Source organism: Lepisosteus oculatus, chromosome 3 (assembly GCF_040954835.1).
Source record: "Lepisosteus oculatus isolate fLepOcu1 chromosome 3, fLepOcu1.hap2, whole genome shotgun sequence".
Taxonomy (NCBI): Eukaryota; Metazoa; Chordata; class Actinopteri; order Semionotiformes; family Lepisosteidae; genus Lepisosteus; species Lepisosteus oculatus.
The window spans coordinates 25948843-25968088 of record NC_090698.1 but is presented as its reverse complement, the minus strand read 5'-3'; the positions used below and the strand labels follow the sequence as shown (position 1 = coordinate 25968088).

The window sequence follows — 19246 nt, the reverse complement described above, 5'->3', positions numbered from 1 at the left end:
GTAAATGATTGTATGAATGCTTGTTATAAACTATAACATGAATGCATTTCTGTGTTACAGTTTATAACAAGAATATTTGTTAGTGATTCTTCTTTATTGCACTAAACCGGATGCGGGATTATTTAATTTCTGCATGAAAACTAGTACATTTAGGTAAGAAGGGGTACACTTGTCAGGACCATTAGCTAAGATTTTAGAATGAAAATGTGATGCTTTTTTTTTTTCCTTTGAGCATGTTGTAACTTATTCTTAGGTGTGAGGTTTCCTGACTTTAAAAACCTGTCATATTCTTGCAGGTTGTTCTGTCCTTCCATAATGTTTGCGGTAGCACTTAATCACTTCTCTTGAATAAGTTTCCTCATCATTGTGTTATGCTGCACTGCATAGTGCTTTTGTAAATGGAGTTGTACATCTTCCCTTAAACCTGAAGTCTTTTACTTTGTTAAAATGAAGAAATGTGTGACGTTAAGGTATAAGTATTTAACCTAAACAAATTAGATGGTAAATATCTATAAATATTTAACAGATTTACAGGTATATTAAGATTTTTTTATCCTGCAACATGCTCTGAAGTAAAATTTTGAATATTTTTTAGTCCACTTAATTTCTTCATAAAAATATCAGTGCCCAACTTCATGATAGTTCTGAATGCTTATAACATTCAATTCTGTGCTAGTGTAGCTGAAGTAGATTTTCATTTGCGGAATCCGAATTTTAAAAGCACATTTTAAGCAGACATTAGACTGAATTGACTTTTCTCCTAGAGATAAAGTTAAGGAATTACAGAAGGTGAAATCTCTGAGGAAACCTGCCACTTAGCTGCTTTAATTTTCGTTGTTTTTAAAGGATATTTTATCCAAGATGATAGGGTAAAATAAGCATTTTGTAAGGAAGTCCCCATTGGAATTTGTCTTTTAAATTGTTGGTTGATTAGTATACTATCATGCATTAGTTATTCAAATTATGTAAATACTGTGAATTTGATCAAGCATTCCCACTTTGTCCAGTATCCACCAATTGGGGATCCTGCAGGTTTGAACATAATCTAGTTTAGCTTCTCTGGTTATTACAGGTTGTGAATGTGGGGGGTGAGTTCCAGCAGTAACCGAGGAGTGCTAAAATCCATGGTTTCCATCAACCATTTCAATTGATTTTGCATCTTTAATCATTCTTTTCTTCCTTTTTGTCCATAATTGTTCTCCACTATTTCACTTATTTTTTCTTTCTTCACTTTCTGGTATCTCCTGCCACTGTCAATGCGACTCTCATCCCTTGCCACTGTCCTGTCCCTCCTGCTCTGCTTTGCCCTGGGATTCTGCAGATGAAGTGTACTCTCAGAAGCTGAAGTGTAAAGCCATCAGTGAAGAACTGGACAATGCTCTGAATGACATGACTACACTCTAAAGGGCTTTCCTCTCCTTCTCGCATCTCTTGCCTTTTCTGTTTCATGATCAGTTGTTCCTTGGGGAGGGGGGTTTTTGCTCCATCTTTATATACTCTATTATTCCTTGAGTGGCTTTGCAATTGGTGTCAATGTGCAAGAACATTTAATCTCAAACCCTTTTGCCTTGTGAATTAGGTGGGTTGCTTAAGGACACATTCAGTTATTCAGCTAGACTAGTTTGTCAAAACACTTTACCAACTACACGAGCATCCCAGGTTAAAGAAAGCTGGCAGGTAAATCAACACTTGATTCTCACCAAAAAAAGCAGTTAAAGAAAAACCTTGTTCTCATTAATGGATGATTAGGAGAGACATTTGTGCTGGAAAAAGGTGTAAAGATATTTTCTCAAAACACTTTCAATGCAAGTGTTCCCCCCTTAATTAAGAGCTTGGCATTAAATAACTTTGACCATTGTTAGATTTTCATAGTTATTCCATGTTCTTACTCTGGTCATTCAATTCCTTTAAGAAAACACCAGGTTGTTTCCCTAGCACTGAACCCCCACCTCCAAGGAGCTTACCATTTTCTTAAAGTTTCCATTGACAGACTTGACAATGTGGCCAGTGTTTTTTCTCTCAGGTGCTGTCAACATTTTGAAATGGCCCTACAGCTTTAGTAAGCAGCTTCCAAAGAGCCTGGACTGCACCTTGTGTTGCTAAGATTCATATTCAGCTCCTGCTAGGATGTGAGAATTACCACAATTCCATCATTGGATCTCAAATGCTTCAGCGTTTTTTTTACTAGAATTTTGTAGTGGCACAAGCTTATTTTTAAAGCTACTTCTGTGAATGAATGTTGACAGCTCTTGAGCTAAATACCTAAACTAGGTAAATTGTCTCTGTAATTGTCTCACTCCCTTTAATTTGCCTTTTTTCTGTAATAAACATTTCAACCTTTAATTTTCTCTGCTGTTTTATTAAGATCTATTTCCACCTTTTTCTTTATTCTTTGTTTACTTTCAGAATGCATGCAAAGCGACCTTGGAATACAATAAAAGACAATGGGTGTGATATGAGCACAACATTTCATAACTAAGCTTTTGGAGTTAATTTGAGAAAAACATGCTGTCATTTAAAGTGAATATGATCCAGTTTTAATTATTTGCTAATGTTTTTGGGGTTTAGTGACACTTTGTAAATCTTGAATACATTAATACATATCTATATACCATGTTTTAATTAAACAATTTAATTACACATGGATACTTTTTTTGGTAAAAATCTTAAGACATTTTTGACCCCAAGAATCATGGGTGGGAGGGGGGGGGGGTTCTGCAAATCTATCCAATTTTGCAATTTTAATAAGTATAAACTCCCAGAAATAAGAAAACTGGGGAGTAGAATGAGTATTGGGCACATCTTTGAAATTAAAGATTCCTTTAGCGGTATAAACTGCACATTTATAACTGTCAGTTTTTGAATCATGAAGACATGATAAGTGCAACCAACCATAGAAATGCACTTTTCCAGTGATGGCAAGGCAGTGTTATTGAAATAGCTGTGGATTACCAGTGACAGTGTATTAAGTTTTAAATCAAGCAGTAAAAGTTGAAATGGTTAACTGCACCATTCCTGAGGAGTGGCACTGTACCATTCCATCCCTGTGACTCCATCTGTGTCATCTGCCTCGTGTATTGAGCTCTGTTTTTTCCATTTCAACTACTCCTGGGGGTGGTTTAGTTTTAGAGGTGGCCTGGAGGAAGGGGGGTTACTCATTTTCTCTCATGCTCCCAGTAACCCTGAGGGTTTGTCTGTTACTGTCTGTTGATGTCCTATGATCTGTTTGCACTAACCCTGCCCTCTCTCTTTCTGTCTTCTCTCATTGGCTGTCATTGGTGCTGCTGTCGCTGCAGATCGTTTCCACAAGGAGGTGGAGAAAAACCGAATTCTGAATAATGAGCTCAGAGTTGTGCTTAGTGAGCTTAACAGCTGATGCAGTTTGATGGCACTAGCTAACATAGAAGCACCACTTGCAGAACCTGCTTTTTCCACAAATTACGGCTTCTGACAAAACTTTGAATCCTTTCTTGCGTGATCTTGTATTTCTTTTGTCTTAAAGTGGTCTTCACCTAACAGTTCTGGGGCTTGAGAAGCTAAAATTCACTTGCCAATAAAGTTTTTAATGAAGTACATGTTGCTGCAAATGCCTGTCAATTATCACAGTTGAAGTGTAACTGGTTTTCATCAACCTGTTGGGATTCATTTCACTGCAAAAACTACAGGAAGAGTGTCCAGCTTGGGTTCTAGAGAACCCCAGTCCATTTATTATAGTTCACTCTAAATCTGATATTTAATGGATAGCAACAGTTTAAACTTATGATCAAGTAAGCAGATGTTTCACTGAAGGGAACACTGATCCACGAGGACTCAATGGTATTCTGTTTTTTGTTACAAATTTCAATTGATCATATTTAGTTGATATATTAAATTGTTTAGAAATTAAACTTGTTGGATTTGTGGATTTCTGGCACCAGGGTTGGAGAACCCTAGGTGCGGAAAAACAGATTATAGTGAAATTAAACATTTCTGCAATTGACTTTGAGCCTAACATCTACAAAATTTTCTATTTCTATAAACTGAAATTGGGCATTTCCTTTAAAAAATCCTGTTTGGCAACACGGGCATTTTGAAACAATGCAGCTCCTGTTGGACAAAAAATTTGATTTCTTCTACAGGAAATAAAAATTGATCTAAAAAAAGATATGAGTAAAAATGTACACCCCATCCCTCCATGTTTTAGCTATGATACAACAAACACCTATCCAGTGCAGCAACAAGTTACACCATATTTGTAAAACCAAGTCCCCAACCCCCACTTTCTAATATGGGCCTTCTTTGAACTGTCCTAATTTCTTACCTGTGACCTGTGGTCTCCTCTAAACTGGTGATGTGCATTTGCTATTTGTGCCTGCACTGGAATCAAGACGAGCAACAGATTCATCCATCTGAAGTCACTGTAGCTCATCAGGTCTCAAGTTGTAGGCCTCTATTGGGCTATTTTTCTGCTTTTGCCAAGTAAGCTCACTTTACCCACCCCCAGACTCATACTTAAGTTTTCTTCAGCTAGAGGTGGGTGGTGCAAGACCTAATAAGCCACCTACTTCAATTTGTTTGATTTATAATTGCTTTGTTAATTTGGAAAATTTGAATTGCTTTTCTAAAGCTCGGTTTCTAATTGAAAAGTGCCTGCTAAATCTGCCGGACTCCAGCCTCCAAGAACTGGAGTTGCCCTCCTTGCTTTAGTTTTAAGTTTTAAGTGCACACCAATTTTAGCAACAGGGTACGCATTCAAACCAGCCATCCATTTTAACTTGAGCAGAAATGTGGTCTTAATCTTATCCTGACCATTTAACCTGTATAGGCATCTGAAGCTTTGCCATTTCATTCACTAAATGAATTGCAGTCTGCTGCAGTTTTATGTAGCGAAGAGTAATCCCAATTTCATTATTGCTAATTTTTTCTGGGGTCCAGAATTTAGCCACAAAATTTGTGTGCAGGAAATGCTGGACATTGATCTAATTCCAAATTCTTCTTTGGGTACAGAAGTGGCTGCATTTAGTCTTTCAACGGGCCCTAATATTGTCACTCATCTAGTTTAAGTGTAATTACTCACATGTATTTATACCCATTTTGGTAGAACATTTTAAGTTTTAAAATCTGCTCTTTGCATCAATTTCAGACATAAAGCCCTTGTTTGGTTAACTTAACTGAAGGTTCATACTTTCCAAAATGCAAATTACATAAGCCATGTATAACGCTTGTATGGGTTCAAAGTTTGTCAGAATAAGTAGTTCTTCATTGGTCACACTTAATGCATATGTGACATCTAATGTATGTATGACAACAATAGTTATAGTATCAATCTTATTTCAGCAGTAACTTGTTAAAACATCTGAAGTAGGTTATTTTAAAGTCATAGGACACCTGTGAATATTACTATGGCATTTGTTGTGCTCTTTTTACTTGCACCAAAAAACTTCAGAAGATTATGCATTTAGCAGCATGTTTAAATTCTCCCAAATCGAGGGTAGCAAACTTATAGCTGTTATCTTGAACTATAAGGAGTATGCCTTGCTTTGATTGGAACAATTAATCTGCTTTTTGAAGTAGTGGTCAAGGTTCATGCATTCACACATGGTAGCTTAAGGATATAAATCCAAGTCTGTAAAAACAGGTCCCATCTTCCTAAATGCCATAGCCTGGCACTGGTTTCCAATGACTGCTTTTTCTTCTGTCCACTGACAAATTTACAAAAACAGTGAATTTAATTTCTAACAATCTGCACTACTGTTGACTGTTAAATTGAATATTTAACTGACGTAGTGTACAGCATTGCTTTGTACAAATAGCATTTAATTAGCTCTTGGATACGTTTTTGATAGCTCATTGATAGTGTGCTTACAGTTACACATATAAGGACCTACAAAGTGGCTGCTACTAAAAGTGATTGCTCACATGTAGTCTGAGCCTTGGTCATGTCACTAGCCAATTCCCCAAGCAGCAGAGCACAGCACAGTCTGATTGATCCTCACCAATAGTCTTGTGCTTTTGGTAAGGGGCATCTTTTCCAGTTGGAGTAAAACACAAATAGGTTTTCCATATTTGTTGGGCATAATTTTGGTAATTCTACATGAAAAATCTTAAATGTAGTAAAATTATGCAGTGAAGAGCTTGAACTTTTAGAACTGTACGGCTCATCCACAAGAATGCACCATTTCTGTGGTGGGGAAAAATGAAGCTTCTCTTTCTCATTGATGAAAGATTAACAAAATGGTTATTTGACTTTTAAAATACTGGAAACTCATGTTACATGTGTAAAATGCTGAGGACCTCTATGTTTGTGCAAAAATGATTGTTCAACTCAGTGCTTTTAAATCCAACAAAATGCATTTTTCAGCAAATGTGCTGCATTTTTAAATGGACACAGATCAATATAGGATTTCATTTTTGTCTAGACTTCTTACTAAATGGTACTCTTCCAAAGTTAGTTTAAGGGGTGCCAGTACTTTATATTCTGTACATGAATGTTTATAGTAGAATTCAACCTTTGGTTTTATGCTTTTATATAGAGTGGGTGCTCTTTAATTTTCTGGGAACCAGTCTAAAATGTATGTTAAAGCAGCTTGATATTCACAGAGCATCAGCTTTTGGTTTTAAGGTAGAATGCTTTGGGCCATGCCATTTGTGCTATAAATAGTCTGTTCTTTGTGGCTGATTTTACCTCCTGTCAGCAAAATGGTGGAATACTGCTCCTCCAAGTACAGTATGAATATACTGTTATGTTCCTTAAATGGTTCTAAAGTGCTTTCATTCTCAGTCCTTCTGTTCCTGAATGAATTCTGGTATAACTTGAATTTCCACAATGCACTGTTGTGATTTGTAGGAAGCCACTAATTTGAAAATGGTTGACCATTGACCAGGTGTCAAAATCTATAAGCGAAAAAATAATTGCTAGAACACATTTGAGACCATGAAAACTTGAAATAATCCTGAAGATTCTCACCCTGGAAGTCCTTGTCAGAGAAGTCTGCTCTACATATTTTTTTTTACCTGTTGTGTCCTGTCATGGAACTAAAGAAATCAGGTTTTTACTGGTAAGCTATCACCTGTGAGGCTTGCTTTGGGAGAGGCAGGTTTACAAAAAGCTATCCATTGCTTTAAATTGGCTATTTTAATGTACTTTCTGATAAAACTGCAGTTGCATTAGATTACCCTTAACAGTCAATATTTCATATTCTTGCTTAAACAGCCAGTCGCAATTTAAATATTTTTCTTCTTTTTAAGAAGTTCAGGTGGGTAGCTGTGTCAGTATGTGTAGGCTGCAAAGGAACAAGTAATAGGTTTATTCCATACTGAAAAGAGAAGCAAGAAAACGCAATGTTTCGGCCGTGGGGCCTTCTTCAGGTTGCTTCTCTTTTCAGCATGGAATAAACCTATTACTTGTTCCTTCTTCCACTTTTGGTGTGCTTAAATGTCCTGCTTAAACTAAAGCCCAGGCCTTCTGTGTACATGTTATTCAGTGATAAAGCAAACCTCAAGGACTTCAGCAAGAGATCAACAAACCATAAAATGTACTTTTCTTCCAGCAAGTACTCTAGGCTTTCAGATATCCCAGAATGATTTTCCCCTCGTCTTTTGGAGTATAGTTAAAAATTGCTCGTTCTTAAATGACTAGATGGGCTGCTACATTTAACATCCAAAACATCCTCATCTTGTACACGTAATTGTGAAGGCAAAATGAGTTTATAAGTGATTTGGTATATGTGGGCAAAAGGAGTTTATAAGTGGTTTGGTATTTTGAAACTTTCTGCAAAGTCAAGCCAGCTCTGAAGTTGTAGCTTCAGCTTTATGAAACTAATCCATAGCCCCATGGGTGATGAAGTAGTTGGCAGCCAAGGCACTTACCTTCAATTCTTTTGTTTTCCTGTTAATAGAGAAACTGGCCCATGCCAAGGAGGAGAACCTAGGCATGCACCAGGTACTGGACCAGACCCTCCTGGAGCTCAACAATTTATAAAGTGTATGCGCTCAACTTGGGAGAAATGAATGAAACAAAAAGCTTTATAATGGGGCCAAGAGCTCAGTGACAACACAGCCTACTCCCCTCCAAGCATAAAAGCTCTAAGAGGTCAGCCAAAGTGAGGAAAAACAGTATTGGGTTTGTAATTTTACAATTGGATTTTAGGATTGGCAAGTGAAATTTCTAAATGGGTGGTGAATTTACAGTAAGTCTTATTTTTGAAGTTAGTCAAGGATTTTTTTTGTTCTGTTTGTGTCCTACTGTTTTGAAATTGCAGCCATGTATGAGTCCCCCTTTTTTTGCTGATAATCATTTTCCCAACAAGCTTTGATGTTAATTTTGAACCAAGAATTTGATTCTTGCTTCAATGCCAAAAGTGACATGTTAGTGCATCCTTTGGCAAATCTTTTATAGAATAATTTCTAGAACTATAAATTGCTTTTGATTAATAATTTGTACAATTTTAGTAACTAAGTTTTCATAGTTTAGAATTAACCCATATAGGATTATGATGGTTATATTGAGTTTCCTCAAACGTCAAATTGCAAAATGCATATTGGACCTCTGCAAAGTGAGAGGCCCTATGACCATCACTTTTCTAATTTGGATGAATTAAAGGGACTTAATAGAATCAAACATCTCATTTGAATTAATATTTCAGAATCTTAACATTTAACATGAAATTCACTAGATTTCTAAGGATCCTATTGATTTTATTTAATCCACTTCATATTAGGCTTGTTTTGACAATTTAAAACTATGGTACATCAAAGCTTGTTACAAACTAAAGGTCTTAAACAGCAGAAAATGTCTTAAGACTTTCATTAGTATTCCCTATTTTGTAGTTTTAAAATGAATGTATTTGCAGAGTTATTTTGGTACTACATTATTTTCTGAAGGGAATTTTGAAAAAACAGGAAAAGTTTTAACTGCTTAAATTTTTTTTGCCAGTGTTTTGTGGTTAGCTGTTAGATTCTTGACTTGCAAATCTAGAAGACTGTTTTCCTTTTACTAGCTGTTGTGCATTTAAAGCCTTTTTTTTGTTTCTGCTCTAATTTGTCACATTAAGTCTATTGATGCGCTTAATATTTTTAGATGGATCCTCTTTTGAACTTCCCTTCAGAAAACAGCAGCAGCAAGAATGAATTGTTACAAAACAGTAAAAATATAATTTTGGAAAGGGTCACTTTTTGCGATTTAAAAAACAATTCAGGTCCACTTAAACTGTAAACAAAATTGTAGTGAGATTTTTCTTCTGTGACATCTAAGTTTTTAAAAACTGTTTTAAAGTGAGAAAATAGCTTGTTTTTAAACAATGTATGATTTTGCATTGTACCCCCTCCTTCCCCATGCCCTCATTTAACAGCTGTGTATCCTATGCAATTACCTGTGTAAGCTCTTTGTTACAATAAAAAATTTGAATACATGAGTCAGTCTTCAGTTGTCACCTAACATTCCACCCTTTTGTCAAATGTGCTTTACAGTGTTACAGAGAAACGGTATGCATGCTCACTGTGCAATTCTAAGTTTTATGCACCTTATTCCAGTAAAGATCATTTACCAATTGTGTGTTCTTGGGTTGAAATTCCCTTATGGTCTTGTTTTCTCAGGTGTTGCTTCTATTTTGTCCCCCCATTTTCTGTGGAGATTCCTAATAAGTCTGCCATTTCCGAAACTTTATATGAAAATTCAATGTACAAAACCAGTCTCAGATGACCACTGTGATGTATTGAGGGCATATTGGTGTCCTTACGGACCATGTGTTTGGAAAGGGGTGAATATATTCATTAACTTTAACAAACCTTGTTTGGATGCAGTTCCACAGATTTCAAGTGTTGATTTTGTATTTGCAAAAATTTAAATGTCCTCAAATGATGAGGCTAGAGGTGCAGTAGTGGTATATTATGGATAAGGATGTGAATAATGCATAAGTACCATCTCCCTTAAAGAGTCAACAGTCAACAGAAATTGCATCAAGATTCAAGACCAAATTAATTTGGAGCCCAAAAATAGAAACTTGCATCTTCCATTTTGAGAAATTGTTCTCCATGCAGGAGCGTTGGTAAGAAATACATGCATTAAACACTAAAACATCTGCGGTACTTCCAGAGACTACTAGAACATACGTTTTGGTAGCAATGAAGCATATTTGTGACAATACTGCAAGAATCTTGGTAGCAATGTGAATTTCCTGTATTCGTGGCTTAAGTCTGTCCTCGGCTAAAATGACTAAATGACATTGTTTTCCAGTTAATAGATCTTGTCATCTCATAGGTTTTCCTTCTGGAGTGATACCTGGGAAGTTATATGCACTGTTGGAATTTTCTGATAATGAGAAGTTTTTCCTGTAGTGAATCCGTGCCTGTAAAATATTCATAGTATTTTCCCAGGGAGAAATTGTAGTAGCTGGCACAACAATGGTAAAATAGTGTTCAATTTAAATTCCTTTTAGATGTACAAGGTGTTCCCTTCGAGTTGCAGTATCAGCTTCATGCTTAAATTATCAAAACAAGCTGATTTCCTTTAAGCTAATGGGGTATTTTCAAAAGCTTTCTAAACTCGGTGTATTTCTGTTTACCATATGCTGTTTGCTTGGCTGCTTCAGTTGTGTGAAGATATTTCCTGAAGAACTTCACTTTCCCGTTTTAACTATGTATATACAGTATAGCAATTTGAAAATTTGAACTAATCTATGGAATATGAATCGCCCTTGGCAAATCTGCCGAAATTGCCATTGAGAAACAGGTAAGAGACCTTACATTTATTACACCAATCTGAATGTAAGAAGGGGAGGTTCATTTTCCAAGACTGCTTTATTTCCCCTTAAGGCTTAGCATACAGTACTTGCCTGTGTTACAAGATATATGGTATTAAGGTGTGGGTTCAGCTTGAGCCTGGAAAATAAGGGAAACGGCCAGAGCTGATCTGTTTAATAAAATGGTGCTGATATTCTGTACTAGTCTTCAACAAACTGATTTGGTTGGTTGTTTTACAGTGTTATATTAACTTTTTTTAAGGTGTTGGGTACCTAGCCCTTTCTCTACAAATAGATTGCCCATTGGCCATTTACCAAATCTGATAACTAAATGCTCATTTGCTTTAGGGAAACACTTAATCAACAAGGAAGCGGGAAACGAAAGACACAAGTGGAAACTATAGTTTTTAAATGCACTTTATAAACGCAGGCCCTTTTTATACAAAGTGTTGTGAGAGTCCGGAGCAAGCTACACAGGTATGTTAAAGCTGATAACCGGTTTCCAAGAAAGCTACTAGCAACTAAATGAGGTCGATGGCCCTCATGCTTTTGCAGAGATTCTTTGTATGTAGAAATAGTGGGGAGTTGAATACAAATCACAGGTGTGATAATTCTTGTAACCTTCAGAAATAGTTGGCTGCTATAGAATGCAAAGGTTTGAATGAAAGTGTTTTGACATATATAACTCTGACAACAGAATTTGATGCTCCATTTGCCCATCTCATGGTGGCTTTTCTGAGCAGTTTTGTGGACATGTTGGACAGGAATACTAACCTTGGACAACTGTGGTTGTGAATTCCTAGTGACCTGGATGAACCAAGAACTTTATAGCTGACCTGCTTTTAGGTGAAAAATGATCCATTGGGGGTAAAGTAAAATGCAGTGGACTTTTCAACTAATGGAGAAACAAGTGCCAACAACTTTGAAGTGCATTTAAAATGGAAAGCAGGAGCCACATGACAAAGGATTGTGGGAGCTTGGAACAAGCAATTGAGGTATGTTCTTGAATCCATTAATTTATTAAATTAGTTCCTAGCTACACAAGCTAAAGGGCCTCATTTAGATGGCATTCCTTGTTATATAAACCTATATTAAACATGACCTATGAAATGCAGACCCTGCAGTTAAAAACAATTTTCAAATAATTCATTTGCATTTCATGATCTAACAAAGTTACAGAAATGCATCTTTATGCAGAATAATTTTCAGTAATGTGTTAATCAGCTGTTATCTGAAATCTTGCTCAGCAAGCCAAGTAAGTTCTCAGTCTTGGGCTTGGCATGAAAAAGCTGATTTTGGCATTAAAATGCTGAACTTAGGGAGAACAAAAGGATTCACGTTCTTTAGTTTAGAGTTTGTCCATAATTTAAAAATGACTCGAACCCTGTTTTTCACTGTAATACCCCTTAATGGTATTGTAAAACACATTTGCTCTCCCTCTGCCAAGAATTAATTATACTTGCTAGTTTACAGAAAAGCACTAAATCCTACTTCACGCAACTTGAATTTAAGCCAGTTTTGTAAAACATTTTTTTTTTCATTTAGCTAATATACTATTGCCATGCCAGTGAGGCCTGTTAGGTATTAAAATATTACCCTTCCCTCCCCAGGTTGTCCCCAACAATGTTTTGAATGGTTTCCAAAAGCATTCCTTGTATATTTTTTATGAGATAATGCTGTGATTATAGGATCTGCAGGCCAAGCGCTAGAATTCTTTTCATTTCTCGATTTACATAGTGCTTTTGAAAGAAATAAACTGCTGGTCAAAAGTTTGAATGCACAAAAGAATCAATTTACTAATTCGGTAGCTGAGAAGTATGTTTTTTTATGTCATATTAATTTGTCTATTTCATTGGTTATCTAGCACAATTGAGGTTAATTGGTTTTCATGTAGCTAGAGGTGGTATGACCAATGTGAGACCCATCTGCTGTCTGTGTGGAGTTCATTCTCTGTGTTTGCATGGGTTTCTTCTGGATGCTTCAGTTTCCTCCTACAGTCCAAAGACATACTTGTAGGTGAATTGGCTTCTAGTAAAAACTAGCCCTGGCCAATGTAATGAACTGGCATCCTGTCCAGGGTGTATTGCCATTGCTTTCACATCTGGCAATTGAAATACCTTAAACAGAATTCTAAATAAATTTGTTTTTGAGTTGTGTGCCAATGCAAGTTTCAGTTAACTTTTTTTCTCATCCATCCTACTGACTTCCAGGATCTTTCATAAAACTGGAAAGCTACAAGTTATCGGAGATTCATTAAATCAATCATAAGTTGAGATTTGTTTTGAGGAAACCTGTTGGCAAAGCCTGTTCATATTCCCATCCTGGTATAATCCTGTTATTAACTATGGCACAGTTGATTTACTTTTGTTCATTTGTTTTAAGTCATTTTTGTGTTTTCGACCAAACTCACCATTGTAATGAATCGATAAATCAAACCCTGTTTAGAAAGTACCCCCTTTTTGAAGTTTTCATAAATACACAGATGATATCAAATTGAGCCAATTGTTACAAATAAGCAGGTTATGAAAATAGAGAAAACCAGAAATAGACTGGGATAATCAATAATTCAAATAATCATAACCCCCATACTTGTAAAGTTTATGCCAAGTTTTCTTCTCTGGCACAGCTTTGTCAAAAAGAATAATAGTGTAAATCAGGCACACTGGGTTAAACTAACATTGATGATACGTACTGAACACAGAACAAACATACAACATACAAGTTACACTTTTTGCAATTATGGCATCTCAAAGGTCTACATCCATACCTACCAGAAAAAAACAAGACTGCTGCCAAGTATTCAAATTCTGTATAACACCTAACAGGGCAATAAGAGACATAAACCTGCCTTCTCAACTAAACAATACAATCTACACTTAAATTCCTCTATAAATTCTGATGCTATAAAGTGAATGGGAAGCCTATTGAAATAATGCTTACAATAACCAGGAGAGGCCATTTGTAACCTGGGGATTCTTTATACAGTAAAACTATTTCTTTAAAACAGTTTTTATTTTTTTCTCAAGTTTTCAAATACCGATGTCTTGACTTAAAGGCTGATCTGAGTAAGGGCCTCCCACCTCTTTTTTTTGTCATTCTTCCCATATCCTTCCCTTCTTTAATTAACCAATGGCAGGCAGAAGATTCCTTTAATTGGTGCAGCTGGCACTACTGTAAACACTCCAGTTTGTCTTGCTTAGAAGGTCCTGAGGATTAATATTAACACTAGCTAGAAGTTTCTCTAGGTTCTTGAGACATCTCAATCACTTCCAGTAACCCTAACATTATGCTGAGGCCAGTTTATCTAAAGACAGATTACTGGCTATCCAAGTTCTATTTAGCCTATATTGGATGACTATCATAGATGAGTTAGATTTTATGATGACTTCTATATTTTTGATTCCCTTTCAACCTATCACTTTTTAATGTGTTGGTTACATTTTCTTTTGCTAAATATTGCATATTGGGAAGAAGCCAAAAAACTACTGAGAAGTTACGTGGTCTTCAACAGATATCTCAAAACCAAATTTTATTCTGTTATTGACTGTGAATACTGTCAATTAACAGTTTAATTGGGGCTGAAAACTGAAGCAATAATCTAAAAGAAAATAAATATTAGAAGCCTTTTAAAATATTTTTTTTCTTTTTAGTGGAAGCCGTTTTCCTAGTTAAAAGAAACGGGAAGAATGAGCCTGATTAGATAGAGGTTCTAAAAATGGCTTTCCTGTAGTACGCACACAGGTCAGTCAGCAAAGATCCTGCTTCCTCAGGATTAAAACCATTTCCTTTTGGACAATGAACACATATTGATATATCTAACTCAACCAGGAGTCTTAGGATTTGGATGTAAGGATGAAATACTTTTTTATATTTTTCTTCATTAAGTGTTCATTAAATAACATAATAAATATGGTATTTTGTGTGGTGACCGGTTTAACATGACTATCCTCATCCAATGTTTTGTGTTATGCCCATTTTTGACTTGCTTACAATGAAAATTAGTTCTCAACTTTATAACCATGTTCAACCAAGATCAAAGCAATCTACTCCATGCAGCTTATTTTCCAAGATATGCTTTAAGATTTCTGAGACCAGATTACATTTCTCCATGTATATTTTCTTTCAAATTGTTCTCAACTTCAACCCAATCCCAGAAAACCTGTATGGATTTAAAATTCAGTTTTAATGTGAATCCATTGAGCCCTGCTTTATTTTTTAGAGATTTCTTATAAAATTTTAAAAGCATGTTTAATGTTAATCTTAGAAAGTTTATAGTAATAATGACTAAATGTATATTTGAGAAACATTTGCCTTCTGGTTGCACAGGCTGAAATACAGATAGATTAGGTCAGAAATATAAGGCTCTTTATTGGCTTCTGGTTTACTGGTCAGTTTCACATCATTAAATGTGGGAAAAGTATCGGCAATACTAATGCATACCCTAGTCCTGTGATTGATCAATTTGCTGTATCCAGTAAGATGTGGGGTGAATTTTTTGTAATTCACAATCCACCTGCATGAAGGAATGTAGTCTTAAGGTGCAGGGGAGTCACAGAAAATGTTTAGTGTACTTTCAGGCTTGTCACACAGATGAAGGTCAAAATGATAAATAACAAGAAGTCTCCTTAGCCAAATTTAAGAGATGCTATTCAAGTATATGTTAATGTAACAGGGCTCTGTGTGTTGAGTGAGTGAGGACCCAGTCTTTAGTCATGGTAAAGTTAACAGCTGGCTAGAGAGGCACTGTGCTTGAAAGAAAGAGCTTAGGTTGTGATGCATCAACACTCCAGTAGCAGTAACCAGCCATGGCGTTACATACCCAAGAACCTACATGACCTGCTCTGTTCAACAAAATCATGGAGTAGTTCTAACACTGAGAGAGAAACCTTTGAAATACTGACAACAGGTACACCAGACATAGGACATTTTATTCATGATCAGTTAATAATAATTACTTACACTTATATAGTGCTTTTCTGGACACTACACTCAAAGCGCTTTACAGGTAATGGGGACTCCCCTCCACCACCACCAATGTGCAGCATCCACCTGGATGATGTGAAGGCAGCCATAGTGTGCCAGAACGCTCACCACACATCAGCTTTCAGTGGGGAGGAGAACAGAGTAATGTAGCCAATTCATAGATAGGGATTATTAGGAGGCCATAATTGGTTAGGGCCAATGGGAAATTTGTCCAGGACGGGGTTACACCCCTACTCTTTTCGAGAAATGCCCTGGGATTTTTAATGACCACAGAGAGTCAGGACCTTGGTTTCACTCATTTAGTTTACCCATTAATTCTAGCTTCAAACATTAAAATAATCCTCAGTGTTAACCCTAAACTTGAGAATTCACTTTTAAAGACTCATTGAACCCTTACCATGATTAAAATATACTTGATAGCAGTGACATCACAAGAAAAAGCAAACTTTGTTTACATGCAAACAAATTAAAATTATTTTATGATCAATAAAACAAAAACATCTCGTCTCCTATCTACTTTAGTTCTATTATGCATGAAATATATAGACCAGCCTGTTTCAGAAAACAAGATATAGACTTGACAAATGTTAAGCATAAATGTTAGCATTTAATGTTTTGTGTACCAGAAACACTGTTGTAAACAGCTGGCTGATCATGGTGTCTTAATGTAGTTTTGATTTTGAGAAATGTTTGGGGTAGGTAGTGTATGGGATGGGTTTTAAGATAATTTAAATTATTGTAGAAAAAGTAGGGTTTAGTTTAGGAGTCAGTTCACAGAAAATTAGAATTCGGATTAGTGTTATAGCAAGGGAAAGATTGAGGTTTTAGGGTTGTTTTTAATTAGGTTTATATTGCATGACAGGATGGAATCCTCTTTATTACGTAGTGTGGACAGCAGTTAGATTCAGTGCTCGTTCTTAGGCCTATGATAAGAGCAGTTTTGGTTAAGGACTTAATCAAGGTTTAGGTTTTTCTGTGTATTTTGACCATATTAGAAATTTTAGCAGAATTTCAAAATGCTACATTTTTCAGTACAAAGCGTATATGATTACAACAATTAATACTTGTGATAAAGTTTTGCTTTAAGATTAAGCTTACTATAAATTAGTATGACAGTTTACTTTAGTGTCAAGCTATAAGAATTTCACTACCTTTTGCTAGGAAGTGCAAAAGAACCTGTGATAGTATTTGATGCTTTAAATAAAAGCCACAAGAACGGTTTAAAAGTGCCTGGTCAAGTTCCTCTGGTTATTTAAATTGCAACTGCATGAAATGGGTATTACGAATTAATTAAGTTTTGCTATCTTTTTCTTGTAGCAAGGTTTCCATTCAGCGAACTTATAATCGGGCTGTTTTTTTGGTGGAGTAAAACGATTTGTTGTATCTGTTAGCACCACCTGCTGCTGAGTCATTAACTATATACATCTACCTCTGTGATTGTATCTTGTAGCTCAATAATCCATGGACAATAATGCCAAAATGTATTGCAATAAGTCCTGTAACAAAAACTCTAAAACGTTAACCTCTCACAGGCTTTTTTTGAATCAATACTGCCTCCTGCTGGTTAAATAGAAAGTTGATGCTGTTATTTTAGACTAATTTTGATGCAAGGAAGCATTTTCCACTCAACTGGGTGGAAAGTCATAGTCATAAAAACTGATTATACTTGTCAAGCTATTGCATTTGGCATTGATTGCAAAGGTATATAAATGAGCCAGAAGTTAATAGGTATTCCTGTCTCTTAAAGTTGTTAAAGCTCAAACAATGCTCAATGTTAAGATCACCATTAAACATGAAATTTCCAATAACAGAAAGCTTGTGAAAAACCAATTTTATCATTGATATAGTCTCTTTGATTTGGCAACATTTATTTGTCATTACAGACTCAAAGTTTTGTTGTAACAGAAGAAATAAGGTTCTTGATCCCGAGAAGAAGTAAAACAGATGAGTTTATTGCATGCAAGGAACAATAAAGCCAAAGTCTTGTTTCCCGCAAGAAACAACAAAACCGAGGTATTGTTCACCGTACTGGTACAAACTTTTGGGTTATATAGTGTTTTCTTCTCCGTTTCTGACGTCACTCGGTCTGATGGTAAAGAGGGGGGTTCATGGTATTTGGCCAGTTTACGATGTTCTGGACAAATGGTCAGTTTAAGATTACACCCAGGAGGGTTCCTATCTTGCATCTGCAATCCTTATCAGTTAACCCCCTTTCCTGCCATAAACCCCATCTTGTGACTTAGAAGTCTAAACCCCCTACAGAAAGGATTAAATTCAAACCCCCGTCTTCACAACTTTCTTCAGTTTACTCGACAAAAATAAATTTTCCACTCAAATGAGTAGGAGATTGGAGAAAGCCTGAAGAATGGCTGAATCGTAACCTATGCCAAATCCTTAGCTAGGGTTAGGATTCCCACAAAATGTAGACTATTTCTGATGACACGGCTGTTTTTCGACAAATGATATTTAGGAAAATAGTGTTTTCTAAACATTTTTGTTCTGACATATATGGCTTTGCTACATAAAGTACATTGCTCTAAAAGGGAATGTCTAAATTGCCCTACAATTAAAAGTTGGATTAAAACTGTTGAAATGTCGTAAAATCTTGCAAGAGGCATTAAATGCACAGGCATATCAAAAAACAAAATAAGGAGTTTCTGAATCTTATGACCGTTAAGCCTGAAAGCGGACTCATTCAGGACGCTATTCAGCCCAAAATGTCTAATACCAGAATGCTTGACAAAGAATGTATCAAAAATGGTGAAGTTGTATAATTTGTTTTAGCGAGTTTGATTTGTCTTTTCAGACTAAAGTTTTGATTAGGAGAAGCAAATTTTACTGTCAAATGAGTTGAATATTGTGAAAAGTCTGACAAATATCTGAACCCTAACCCTAAAGGTTAGAATCTCCACAAAACATAGATGGTTTTTGATGGCATAGCTCTGTTTTAGGGCAGAAATGATAATTAAGAAATGATTTGTGGGTTTTTTTCTTACCTACTGTATGTGGCTATTGTCACGGCCCTAAATTTGGCGTGTTGGTTTATTGATTAATCTGGGTAGAAGATGCTTCCCATTTTATTGGATGTTGAGCTACTATCCCTGCCTCTCATCTCAAAATAAGTTCAAGTTTCCTCCACCTTGATGGAGAACTTGTTTTGCACTTTGACAACCATTTAGAAGCGGAGGTTCTCTTTGGAAATTTGGAGTTAAAGGTTTTTTTTTGTGAACTTATCTGCAGTGTGCAATATTTGTGTACATGACTATGGCCTTTCATAAGGGAACCAAGGCTTATGTGTTACCATGGTTTGTCCTTATGTTAATCAGTTTAGTAATGTCCCTGTATTGTAGTTTAGGGTAGAATAGTGAGTTGAGGTTGTGGAAGACGATTTCTTGGCTCTACCACTTATTTTCCGGACTAGAGTTGGATTTGCCTTTTCTGTTATGGCAGGGTAGTAGGTTTTGCTTATTTCCTTTCATATTCAGGGACTCACTATTATACTGCTTTGGTATAAGAGACAGAAAAGAACCAATACCCGTCATCGC

General features: G+C 36.0%; 1 protein-coding gene across 12 annotated transcripts in view; it reads left to right on the top strand.

Moving 5' to 3' along the window:
• Positions 1-9392, top strand: part of tpm2 (tropomyosin 2 (beta)) — a 58615-nt gene extending 49223 nt beyond the window's left edge. For 4 of the 12 annotated variants that reach the window (XM_006627043.3, XM_006627042.3, XM_006627046.3 and 1 more), the window contains one exon: positions 7878-9392. In XM_006627043.3, coding sequence (XP_006627106.1) covers positions 7878-7960 — 83 coding nt within the window. In that variant the 3' untranslated portion in view covers positions 7961-9392. The other 8 variants (XM_006627044.3, XM_006627041.3, XM_006627047.3 and 5 more) reach the window with 4 other exon arrangements.
• Positions 9393-19246: the final 9854 nt, after the last annotated feature.